The 12,981-nt window shown below is 44.1% G+C and overlaps 1 protein-coding gene across 2 annotated transcripts in view; it reads left to right on the top strand.

Moving 5' to 3' along the window:
• Positions 1–1,676: 1,676 nt before the first annotated feature.
• DDR1 (discoidin domain receptor tyrosine kinase 1) overlaps positions 1,677–12,981 on the top strand; it is a 92,847-nt gene continuing 81,542 nt past the window's right edge. For both annotated transcript variants that reach the window (XM_081960872.1, XM_081960871.1), the window contains exon 1: positions 1,677–2,015. In XM_081960872.1, the coding sequence (XP_081816998.1) occupies positions 1,711–2,015 (305 nt within the window). In that variant the 5' untranslated portion in view covers positions 1,677–1,710. The remainder of the gene's footprint in view (positions 2,016–12,981) is intronic.

Here is a 12,981-nt window from a genome sequence, read left to right as displayed (position 1 = left end):
TCCCAGTGCTCGGTGACTGGGTCATATGGAGTCGGTGGGGCATGCATGGCCATTTTGTGTTCAGAGGGCGTTTTGAGTTTGCCGCTGAAAAATGGCTGCTCGAAGCCGCGCTGAGCTCCGGGCTCGATGTACTTGCTGGATTGCTACGCTCTTCGGTTCGCCTAGTTGCCTTCCAATCCCACCTTCGTCACCAGTGTTAGATTGGGTAATGGATAGGCACACACAGGCTTAACGGTTACAACAGCTCTTTATTAAGTACAACAAGTGAGAACAATACAGCGAAGGTTGAGTCTGACAGCAGCCCTTTTATAGGGAGCTGTCAGACCCTTCGACCAATAGGATTAAACCTCTGTTCCCGCTAGAACAGAGGACCTTGGTGGAAACCACTGTAGTTAGAGCATAACAATTATTTTTATAAATACTTCTGCTTCCTTACTCTTTAGTCGGCATTGAAACTGGAAGCTTCTTGAGGGGGGGGATGAAATTCTTCTTTTGCAATTTGCGGATGGCACTAAATTAAACCCTTTGTATAGTAAATTAGGTCCTCTCTATCCCTTCTTCTCTTTAGTGGGGGGGGGGGGACCCTCCTCTCTTTCCCTGAGCCAAATTGTGTGGGAAATCTAAGAAAGATAAATGTAATCTCCCAGTCGTCCCACAAGGAAGCCTCGACAGAGAGCCAGGCAGGGTCCGGGGAAAGCCAGGAGATCCGTCGGAACTTTGCATCGGCGCAACTTGCTTTCAGGTCCCGCGTGCCCACCACTCGGTTGTCCCTTCATCCTTCGCAGCCACACGCCGGCGCCTCCCAAGGCAGAGCGAGGAGGGAGGGAGAGGAAAGGAAGGAAGAAAGACAGAGACAGAGAGAGAGAGAGAGAGAGAAGAAAAAGAAAGGGAAGGGAGGGAGGGAGAGATAAGAAACAAGGAAGAAATAAATGAAGAGAAATAAAGAGAAAAAAGGGAGGGAGGGAGGGAGGGAAAGGAAAGCAAGAGAAAGAAAAAAAAGAAAGAAAAGAAAAAAGAGAGAAGGGAGGGAGAGATAAGGAAGGAAGGAAGAAATAAAGAAAGAAATAAAGAAAAGAAGGAAGGCAGAAGGGAGGGAGAGGAAAGAAAGAAAAAAAGAAAGGAAAGAAAAAAGAAAAAGGGAAGGGAGGGAGGGAGAGAGAAGGTAGGAAGAAATAAAGAAAGAGAAAGAAAGAGAAAGAAGGAAAGCAGGGAGGAAGGGAGAGGAAAGAAAGAAAGAAAAAGAAAGAAAGAAAAGAAGAAAGGGAAGGGAGGGAGGGAGAGAAGGAAGGAAGAAAGAAAGAGCAAGAAAGAGAAAGAAGAAAGGCAGGGAGAGGAAATAAAAAAGAAAGAAAAGAAAGAAAAAAGAAAGGAGAAAGAAGGAATGAAGGAGGGAGAAGGAAAGAAAGAAAAAGAAAAAGAAAAAGAAAGGAAGGCAGGCAGGAAAGGAGAAAAGAAAGAAAGAAAGAAAAAGAAGCGAGGGAGAGAAAAGGAAGGAAGAAAGGAAGATAAAGTAAACGAGAGAAAGTGAGAGAAAAAAAAGAGAAAGGAAGGAAGGGAGAGTGAGAAAGAAAGAGAGAAAAGGAAAGGAACGGAACGGAGGGAAGAGAGGCGGGGAGGCATCAGAGGCTCCGCATTCGCTGCCACCCGGCCACTGGTGAGCGAGTCCCCGCCTCGCCAGCGCCGCGAAAAGGGGGTTTATGCAAATCCCAGATGAGATCAGCCGCGAGCAACTGGCTGCCAACTCCGGAGCGGCGCTCCCTCCCTAGCCAGTTACGTGCCGGGGGGCAGCGGGACGCGGCGCTCTCGGCAGGGCCGGTTCCCACGTCTCTCTCTCTCTTTCTCCCGAACCCGTTCAACTCCCCACCGCCGCTCCTCGACTTGGATACCCGCGGGCGGTCCGGGGCCAAGAGCCGGGGCTGGTCTCGGCAGAAGGGATTCCTGGCTTCTGCCAGCCGTTCGGGGACCTGGTGGGATTTTACGCCCCGCTGCTGGAGAGAAGAGGCGAGGAAAAAAAGGTAAGTCAATCGCGGGGCTTCGGGCGACCTCGGACCGTGAGCGGGACGCGGGCAGGGCTCGCTCGCTTCCCGGCGCTGCCGTGGTTTGAAACCCAGAGTCACCTGCTGTGGACTTAGCCGCGGGGACGGCGGTGGAAGCGGACTCTGAGCGGGAAGGAATTAGGGCTGGGCGCGACTTGAGACAGACTTTGCTTTACGTGTCGCGTTTTTAATCCCGAAAGCGCCAGGGGTTTCTGAAGGAGAGACGGTGTTCCTGACCACGGACAGAGTGCCTGCCTCTCAGCGTTCAGAACTAAGTGTCTATGGAGATTCTCAATCAGCCATGTCGTGGTTGTCCCAAAGGGGCTTTTCCCCCCAAGAGGCAACAGGATTTCCTGGTTTTTCTTTCTTTGGGAGGTATCCTTCTTCAGAGTTGAAGAAGCTTCTTGGATGAGAAGCGAAACGTCTTCAAAGAAAAAACCAGAAAGTCCAGTTGCCCCTTGAAAAAAAAAACCCCTTGGCTTCGGAACTAAGGCAAACATGACCAGGAATAGGCAGTTTAGGTGCACAACTGGGCTAAACCACCGTGGGTTTGAGTTTTGTTTTGGCTTTGCCATGCTGGGGAAACCAGATTGATGGTTTAGCAGCGGTTTCTTTTGAGTGTCCTTAGGAGTGACCGAACCGTGGTCAGTGAAACCCACAGTTCCGTGCAACAAACCTGAGTTAGGTGCTTAACTTGTTTGTCACATAAAAGTACTCTAAATGACACCTGCTGGAAAAGTAACGCCTACACAAAATGGCCTTAGGTGTATCTGGGGCAGATTCTCGTTCTGTGTTTCGTTTCGTTGTGTTTAATTCCTTTAAAAAAAAAGGGCTGCAGGGAAATACCGGAATGTGTATTTACATATAAAACCCACGTGAGGTGGAGTTGCTCGCCCATTTGCACAGGGAATTTTATTGTATTTGAAGTCAACCTTGCTTAGCTCACTGTAGGCAGCCCTTCCTGCTTTCCTTGCTTTCTTGCCTTTTGGGAGACAGATGTTGTTTGAGAGAGGTGTGACTTTCTGCACCTGGATTACGAAATCAATACGGATCTGCAGTTCCCACAGTGGGAACTTTAGACTGATTTCCACACCCTCTAATCTAATCTAATCTAATCTAATCTAATCTAATCTGGGGGATTGGACAGGTGGGAGGGACTAAAGGGTTATCGTTTCCAAGTTTTCTTTCATTTCCTTTTTTAAAAATTAAATTTCTGCATCTGGATTGAGAAATCAATGCAAATCTGCAGTTCCCACAGTGGGAAATTTAGACTGGTTTCCACACAATCTAATCTAATCTAATCTAATCTAATCTAATCTAATCTAATCTAATCTAATCTAATCTAATGGATTGGACAGATGGGAGGGACTAAAAGGTTATCGTTTCTGAGTTTTTTTTCATTTCCTTTTTTTTATTTTTGGTAGCGAGACCATCCGTTTTTCAAAAGGCAGGTAGATTCGCATTTTTTGTCCGTCCTTCCTGTTTTGTGTGTCTGTGTGTGTAAAGAATATGGTAATTTGTACAGGAACAAAAAAGTTTATATTAGAAAGCAATTTGAATCATCAGTAACTGGGTTTAAACCTGTTTGGGATAATAAATACATGACAAAAATAATAATAAAAAAATCAAATAAAAATAATAATTAAAAATAGTGAACGAATAGGTAAAGGTTCCCCTCGCACATATGTGCTACTTTTTCCTGACCCTAGGGGGTAGTGATATCTGTTTCAAAGCCGAAGAGCCAGCGCTGTCCGAAGATGTCTCCATGGTCATGTGACCGGCATGACTAAACGCCGAAGGCGCACAGAACTCTGTTACCTTCCCACCAAAGGTAGTCCCTATTTTTCTACTTGCATTTTTACGTACTTTCGAACTGCTAGGTTGGCAGAAGATGGGACAAGTAACGGGAGCTCACTCAGTTGCGTGGGGGTAGGGATTCGAACCGCCCGACCTTTCTGATTGACAAGCTCAGTGGCTTAGCCACTGAGCCACCACGTCCCTGAAGTGAATGAATAAGTAAATATAAATGCAGAAAACAAAAACAACCCAAAAGCTCAAGAGAGCAAACTCTGTGGACCAATATGTCTTTTTCTGCTGTCAGCTTTGGGTGTTTCTGTTTAACAAATAATTCACTGGTGCTTCAAAAAAGCGAGCTTGCACATCAGTTTAAAAATTAATGCTTTTAACATAGGGGAAGCTGGGCTAGTCTGCCCTTCAGGGTGGTCGTTCAACTTATTTTGGAGATGTAGTGACTGCAATCCAAGTACTTCTGTTACACATAATTATTAATTAGCATTGGAACATATATAATGAATGTGGGCTCATGATCTCAGTCCAGATTGTAACCACGTGGTTTGCAAATTAGCATGGCTAAAAAGAAGCAAAGTGATTCTCTGTGGTTGTTTTTGTCTTCCTGAAGGCTTCCAAGTGCCAAACCAGAAGATGGTTGTTCTTGATGCAGGATTAAAAATTATGATGGGTGTCTCAGGATTGAACCAAAGGGTTCATCTGTAAAATTTGCTTGCTTCCTGCTACTTTGCTGGCCCCAACTTTATGTAATGGGGATCTACTAGATCAGTGTTTCTCAACCTTGGCAACTTGAAGATGTCTGGACTTCAACTCCCAGAATTCCCCAGCCAGCACTGGCTGGGGAATTCTGGGAGATGAAGTCCAGACATCTTCAAGTTGCCAAGGTTGAGAAACACTGTACTAGGTAGTTTTTTGTAGCAAATAAACCCTGATATCCTTTAGTGCAGGCTTAAAGTTGCCAAGGTTGGAGACCCCCTGCTTTAGTGGGCCATACACTGTCCAGTCCTGGGATTGAAATGAATACTGTTATTTGTAGTACAGGAGTCCTCGAATTGCAACAGTTCATTTAATGACCATTCAAAGTTACAAAGACAATGAAAAAAAGTGATTGATGACCCATTTTTCACAGTTATGACCTTCGCAGCGATCATGTGATCAAAATTCACAGCTGCTTGGCAACTGGCTTCTATTTATGACGGTTGCGGGTGTCCCAAAGTCATGTGATCCCCCCTTTGCGACCTTCTGACGAGCAAAATCAATGGGGGAAGCCAAATTCACTTAACAGCAGGGATTACGAATTTATCAACCGCAGGGTTTCACTTAACAACGGAGGCAAGAAAAGTCGTAAAATGGGACAAAATTCATTGAACGATATCTCACTTAACATAAATTTTAGGTTCAGTTGTGGTCATAAATTGAGGACTACCTGTATTATTTGGGGAGAAGAGAAGCCAAAAAGCCCCCCTCTTTTGGGGGGATTTGAAATTGGTCGGAGATGGGCAAACTGTAGGCACAATGGCATTCACCTCTGAACACATAGTTAACTAATTCTCAACGTTAGCAACTTAAGATATGTGGACTTCAAATAGCAAATAGCCCGAGCCTGTAAAGATGAAGTGAGGAAAGCTAAGGCTCACAATGAAGAAAGGCTTGCCACAAAAGTAAAAAAATAACAAAAAAAGCTTCTTCCAACATGTTAAAAACAAGAAAAAAGTTAAGGAAACAATTGGTCCATTGCTGGGAGAAAGTGGCAAGAAGGTGACAAGCAACAGGGAGAAAGCAGAACTATTTAACTCATGTTTTGCATCTGTCTTTACACAAAGGGATAAAACAGTCCAACCTATCAAAAGCAGCACCATAAAAATCAGATTAGGAACACAAATCGAAATAGGGAAGAAAATGGTAAGTGAGCACCTGTCTACCCTGGATGAGTTCAAATCACCAGGACCGGATGAATTACACCCCAGGGTTTTAAAGGAACTGGCAGACGAGATCTCAGAACCACTGAACTATATCTTTCAGAGATCCTGGAGCACCGGGGAACTGCCAGAGGACTGGAAAAGAGCTGATGTGGTTCCTATCTTCAAAAATGGGAAAAAAACAGATCCAGGAAACTACAGACCTATCAGCCTGACCTCAATACCAGGAAAGATTCTGGAAAAGATAATCAAGCAACGAATTAGCGAACACTTAGAAGCAAACAAAATAATAGCCAAAAGCCAATATGGGTTTGTCAAAAACAGATCATGCCAGACTAATCTTATTACATTCTTTGACAAAGTGACAAAATTAGTGGGCCAGAGGAATGCCGTCGATATAGTTTACTTGGACTTCAGTAAGGCATTTGATAAGGTAGACCATAACCTACTACTAGATAAAGTAGAAGAATGTGGGTTAGACAGCATCACCACCAGATGGATTTGTAATTGGCTGACCAACCGCACTCAACGTGTAGTCCTCAATGGAACTGCGTCTACCTGGAGGGAAGTATGCAGTGGAGTATCCCAAGGCTCTGTTTTAGGCCCAGTACTCTTCAACATCTTCATCAATGATTTGGATGAGGGAATAAATGGGGAACTCATCAAATTTGCAGATGACACCAAGCTGGCAGGAATAGCCAACACTCCAGAAGATAGGCTAAAGATACAGAAGGATCTTGACAAACTTGAACATTGGGCACTATCTAATAAAATGAAATTCAATGGTGAAAAGAGTAAGGTTCTACATTTAGGCAAGAAAAACGAAATGCACAGGTACAGTATAGGTGGTACCTTGCTCAACAATAGTAACTGTGAAAGGGATCTTGGAGTCCTAGTGGACAACCATTTAAATATGAGCCAGCAGTGTGCAGCAGCTGCCAAAAAAGCCAACACAGTTCTAGGCTGAATAAACAGAGGGATCAAGATCATGTGAAGTGTTAATGCCACTTTATAATGCCTTGGTAAGGCCACACTTGGAATACTGCATTCAGTTTTGGTCACCACGATGTAGAAAAGATGTGGAGACTCTAGAAAGAGTGCAGAGAAGAGCAACAAAGATAATTAGGGGACTAGAGACTAAAACATGTGAAGAATGGTTGCAGGAACTGGGTATGTCTAGTTTAATAGAAAGAAGGACTAGGGGAGACATGATAGCAGTCTTCCAATATCTCAGGGGTTGCCACAAAGAAGAGGGAGTCAAACTATTCTCCAAGGCACCTGAGGGTAGAACAAGAAATTTCCTGACAGTTAGAACAATTAATCAGTGGAACAGAAGTTGCCTCCAGAAGTTGTGAATGCCCCAACACTGGAAGTCTTTAAGAAGATGTTGGATAGCCATTTGTCTGAAACAGTATAGGGTTTCCTGCCTAGGCAGGGGGTTGGACTAGAAGACCTCCAAGGTCCCTTCCAACTCTGCTATTTTATTGTATTAATAAAAGTATTGCTTGATGGAACAGGCCCTTGCACAGTTCAGGTCACTTGGCAGAATCCGAGGCTGCTTCAGTGGAAATCTGTCAGGAGCTGAGTTCTCCTTTCTGACATAATGCCAACATGAACCAGGATCAAACCAGCATCCTGTTCTCAAAGGCACTGCATTTTGGAGGGATACATGTGTGCCCCCTGGGAGCCATAAGTTTAGCCTCAAGATCTTGTAGAAGATGCCATCAAATTTGGAAAGTGGCTGAAGAGGAAAATTACAAAATAGATACGGTAACTTGGGTTTTAATGAGATTCAAATTTTAGTTCAACCCAATACTATTTCTGTCCAATATAGGGAGAAAGTTTATTCACACTTATGACCATTACAGAACCCCCATGGTCACATGATCAAAATTCAGACACTTGGCAACTGGCATGTAGTTATGACGGTTGTAGTGTCCTGAGGTCATGTGATCACCTTTTGCAGACTTCAGACAAGCAAAGTCAGTGGGGAAGCCCGATTCCCATAACAACCATGTTACTAACTTCAACTGCAGTGATTCCTTTAACAGCTGTGGCAAGACAGTCATAAAATGGGGCAAAGCTCACTTAACAACTCTGTTGCTTAGGAACAGAAATGTTGGGCTCAATTGTAGTTGCAAGTAGAAGAGTATCTGTATTCAGTTCATGTGGCTCTCCGCCATGTAAGAACTGGTATCGCCTGTAAAACTGGCAACTCAACAAGTCTCACCTTTAATGCTTTTACAAAGCACATTTCTTGCCTTCCGTTTATGCAAAGACAGGCTTGAACATGTGGAGGAGGTGAAAGGAATTCAGAGGCAGCGCTTTAAAGACGAACGTGATTTATTTGTTCTGTCTTTGTACGTTATGTGGCCGGGACCTGTGTGATTTGTTGTGTCTGCAGGAGGTGCGTGGATTCACAAACAGCAAGATGTGGATGCACTATTGAGATCCAGTTCAGGCGCATACGTGTGGGTGCAACATTGGGATTTTGATCCTTTATGATAGGAGATTGTGGAATTCTATGTTGATAGATATATCAATGGATTATTATAATCTAAACCATCTGCGGTGTTTCTTCATCTCAGCAACTTTTAAGGTGCATGGACTTCAACTGGCAGAATTCCCCCATGGTTGGAGGGATTCTCAGAGTTGAAGTCCATGCACCTTCAGGTTGCTGAGGTTAAGAAAACAGCTTTAGAGCAGGGGGTCCAACCTTGGCAACTTTAAGACTTAAGGATTTCAACTCCCAGAATACCCCAGCCAGAATCTCTGAAATGGGCAGTGTACAAACTGCTGTATAAAAATAGATTTTGGCTTGGATTCTGTGTGGTTTATGACTCAGAGGGACATTTGATCCCAATCATTGGTATCTTGTTCAAAAAAGTATGATTAAGCAGAGGCCACAGTATGCAAACCATGTGTCTGACACCAAAAGCATGTTGCATAGTGTTTTGCTCTTTCTAAAATGACTGGAAAATATGATTTCCACATTCTGAGATTGTCTGTCTCCGGTTATCAGATATTAAGGAATAATCATAGTGATGATGAAGAAAATATGGCATCTTCAGGTATCTGTTTGGCTAAATCACTTTACCAAATATCAGAGTTGGTACTTTCTTCCATGCCTAGAACAAAGCGTATTTTTCATTTAGTTGTGGTTTCCCTTCTATTTATGTCTGTGTATTACAGTAGTTTATACTGGGCAATATTAAATATTTATAATTTTATAAGAAATTCGGTACAGGACATTCTGTTTCCTCACTTAATTGTCTTGCCTTACAAATTGTCAAATTTTTTTTGGCTTTTAGTTGTCAAGTGATTTTAATACTGGAATTTTGAAGTCGACATTTACAATGTTTAAAGGCTGCTTTGGTTTGATAAAAGTTGTTAGTTGCCTCAAGGATTTCATGGGGCAGAAAAAAGCGAGGGTGTGGATGTGTATGGATGTGTGTGTGTGCGTCTGGGTGGGTGGATTGGCACTGAGCCAAGCACATGATTAAACTGTAAAATTTCAAGAACAGGGATTTCCCAAACCCCTCATGCACTCCTGACTGATATTGTGTTCTGAAATATTTATTTGAATTATATCCCAGCTCATGGTGCTGCACTCCTTCCTTCCGTTTTATTTCACAACATCCTCACAAGATTAGGTGTGATGAGAGCGTGGCCCCAAGTCCTTCAAGGAACTTCTGTGGCTAAATGGGGGCTAAAATCTGAATCTCCCCAGACCCATTCTGGTTTCTTAACCATTACACAGGCAGTCTTCGACTTACCTTATTTAGTGATCACAGATTCTCATTTATCTGAAGCAAAGAGCAAACAAACCAGTATTGGCTGCATTCTGATTTCCCCAGGTTGTAAAGTCGCCATAGATACCCACCCCTGCCTTCAACCAGGGACGTACGGTCAGCGGAGGCACGGGAGGCAGAGCCTCACCGCTCTCATCATGAAAATAAAAAAAAGGGAAAAGGGAAAAGGCGCTGAGGAGCCTTTCGCACACGTGGTCGGGAATGGGACCACGTGTGCAGGAGGCTCCTCTAGCCTCAGCCTCCCTCCTGCACATGTGGTCCCATTCCCCGCCTTCCTAAGTCAACATGAAGGGGACCGAGGAGCGTGAGCTGCGGTCCCGCGGAGCGCGCTCCGTGGTCCCCTTCATGTTGACTCAGGAGTCAGGAAGGAGGGGAATGGGACCACGTGTGCAGGAGGCTGAGGAAGCCTCAGCCTCCTGCACACGTGGTCCCATTCCCCGCCTTCCTGAGTCAACATGAAGGGGACCGCGGCTCGCGCTGATGACGTCACCAGCCTCACCAGCCATAAACCTCACCGCACGTCACTGCCTTCAACAGACTGTAGACTCTCAGCTACAAGCTCCAGGATCTGGAAGTGGCAAGATACCAATTTTTTGGGGTGTGTGGGCACATTAGATTTGGCCTTTGAGTTCCTTGAATACCAAGATATCCTCCAAGAACTAATGGGAGACGTCAGGGCAAAAATGGCCTTTGATTTGATTCCAATGACATTTAAATGTAATTAAAACTAAATAGCTTTAGTAGGATTACCCTACTTGTAGTTAATAAAAGTCCATTTTGTGTCAGCAATCGTTGGAGGCTAGGGACTGAGCTCAGGTGGTAGATATGTGAGAGAGACTCATTAGAAGGTTCCTGGGGAAGACAACAGATGCCATTTACTGGAGCTCTATCCCATTTGTGTTAAAGCAGTGATGGGAAGGGTCTCCACCAGCATTCCCGGCACCAGATGCCCCTCCCCCCATATGTATGGACTTCAACTCTCAGAATTCCTGAGCCAGCAAAGATATTGCTGAGAATCAGGGCATCCCCCACAGAGGAGTGGGGAGAATAATAATAATAATAAAGAAAGTTAAGATGACATTTATCATCATGGAATTTAAATGATGCGCATAAAATAAAATGTGGCTTTGATTTCATAGCTACAGCCACCATTAGGACTCCCTTTTCTGCCTCCCAGCCCCATAGATATCCTCGCTGAGAATTCTGGGAGTTGAAGTCCACGTAGCAGAAGGACGTCCGGATAGGTGGCCTTTCAAAGGATGGCCGCAAGGATGTGAAGAGAATTGAAGTGGCCTCCATCCACCTTTGATTTAAGCCTATAATTCAGCCTGGAAGTATAGTTGTAAGTCATTAAGCAGGTCATCACATGACTGATCTGATTTTGCAACATTTTTTGTACGATGGCCATTAAGCAAATCGCCACGATCGTTAAGCAAATGCGGCAGTTGTTAAGTGAACCCATTGTCCGCAATGGGCAGTTTTTGCCTGAAGCTGGAAACTAGGTGAGATAAGATAACCTTTATTGTCATTTTTTACTGTGAGCCCACTGGCCACACATTAAAAATGAAAATCTGTTGCCTGCTCTCAAAAGAAGGTATATATCTACCGTACACATACACAACGCATGTACACATGCTATATACACATATATATATATATATATATATATATATATATATATATATATATATGTGTGTGTGTGTGTGTGTGTGTGTGTGTGTGTGTGTGTGTGTGTGTGTGTATACACACATATATACACACACATATATTAATCACTGTCCATTTTGAATACCTAGCTGAAAGAGGAAACTTGGGAGTTCACAAGGTTGATGCTATCTGTGTGTAACTGTGACTGAGTCTGGATGTTCTGCTTCGGATACCACAAAAACTCCTTCCAAAAGGTAACAAGGTAAACAGGTCGGGAAGGGGACGTTTAGCGTCCCAGACAACCCTGCAGACTCTGCTTAAGCATCACTTATGTGCTGCGTCCTGGATAGAAGGAAGTGAACGACCAATGGTCTTTTCTGCTGTCCTCACCACTTTCTGCACCACCTCCCTCTCAGTAGCAGTAATGCTTCCAAACCAGACTTTCATGCAATAGGACAGGATTCTCTCGATTCTCCCTCTATAGAAAGTGGTAAGGACAGGGGAAGGAAGATGAGCTTTTCTTACGCGATGCAGAAAATGCAGATGCTACTGTGCCCGCTTCACCCGTGTCTCACGAAATGCCAGTTTCTCCATAGTGAGGGGGGAGGAGTATCCAGGTTGGGTTGACCTTATCCTCCAACTGATTGGACTGAGTCAGATAAGCTCTTGGGACACGCCCCTGGCCCACCAGGCTCCACCCAGTTATCGACTCAGTCCTCAACTGGACGGTTTGCCATCCTGGAGCTCCAGGAAGATTGAAGAAATTTAAAGAGAAGAAGAAAAGAAGAATCAGCAACGACCGCCAGTGGGCTAAATAGCTCCCAGAGCGGAAGGAATTGCCAAAAGCCCCCTTGGGGGCGGCAAGCTGCCCAGGCATCTGAGTGAGACAAGTATCACTCAGTAAAAGGATTCAGCCGGTGATTGCAGGATGCTGGAATGGCTGTCAATGTGGGCTGGTTGCCAAGTGCCCAAAATGTGATCACATAACTGTGGGGAGAGAAGTTGGCTGTTTGAACTTCACATTCAGGTCACAAGTACCTGATTTTTGGGTATGTTGTAACTTTGGTCAGTTCTAAAGGGAAGGTTACTTATAGTTCTTCTCCTTCCCCTCCATTGATTCAGCATCGCTAGATAATTTTTGTTCTCTCCTATTATCCTTCTTCTCATGTTGAGGCACTGCTGCTTGTGGGGAATTTGGGGGTGGGTGGGGGAAGGGTTGAGTTTCTTGCCCCCTCTGTGATCCTTTTGAGACTAAAATTACGTCTGTCTCCCTCCACGATTTATAGATAAATTATAGCAGACATGTGAACAAACAAATACGGCTCTCGCCATTATGTCTAGCCTGGAATACCCAAAGTACTTTGGACATTTCTGATGCAGTTCATAAATGTCGGCATTTCTTTAACCCTCCAGCATTCTGGGCTCTCTGTTTTTCAAATTGAGAAAATTAATCTGTCCAAAATGAGGCAGATGCTTTAAATCTTTGTTTGGAACGCTTGATGGGGAGGTTTTTTGAAGGGAAAAAAAAAACAGGAGTGAAGAAAAACTGGTGGGGAAATGTTTTAAGGGACATTCTTCCCTGTAGACTTTCTTTTCTGGATATTTTTTTTTTTTGAGGGAGCCATAGCAAAACTCAAACCTTGAATTCTCTGTGTATTTGAATTCTCTGACACTCTGCCTAACCTAAAATGTTCATTTTGACTGAAGAGGTTGCTTGGATGATTAACGAAACGTCTCAGTTTAATAAACTTTGGTCCA

Source organism: Natrix helvetica (genome assembly GCF_964273705.1).
Source record: "Natrix helvetica genome assembly, chromosome: 1".
In the NCBI taxonomy this organism is placed as follows: Eukaryota; Metazoa; Chordata; class Lepidosauria; order Squamata; family Natricidae; genus Natrix; species Natrix helvetica.
Note: the sequence above shows the minus strand (reverse complement) of the source record. Positions and strands in the feature narration are given on the sequence as shown.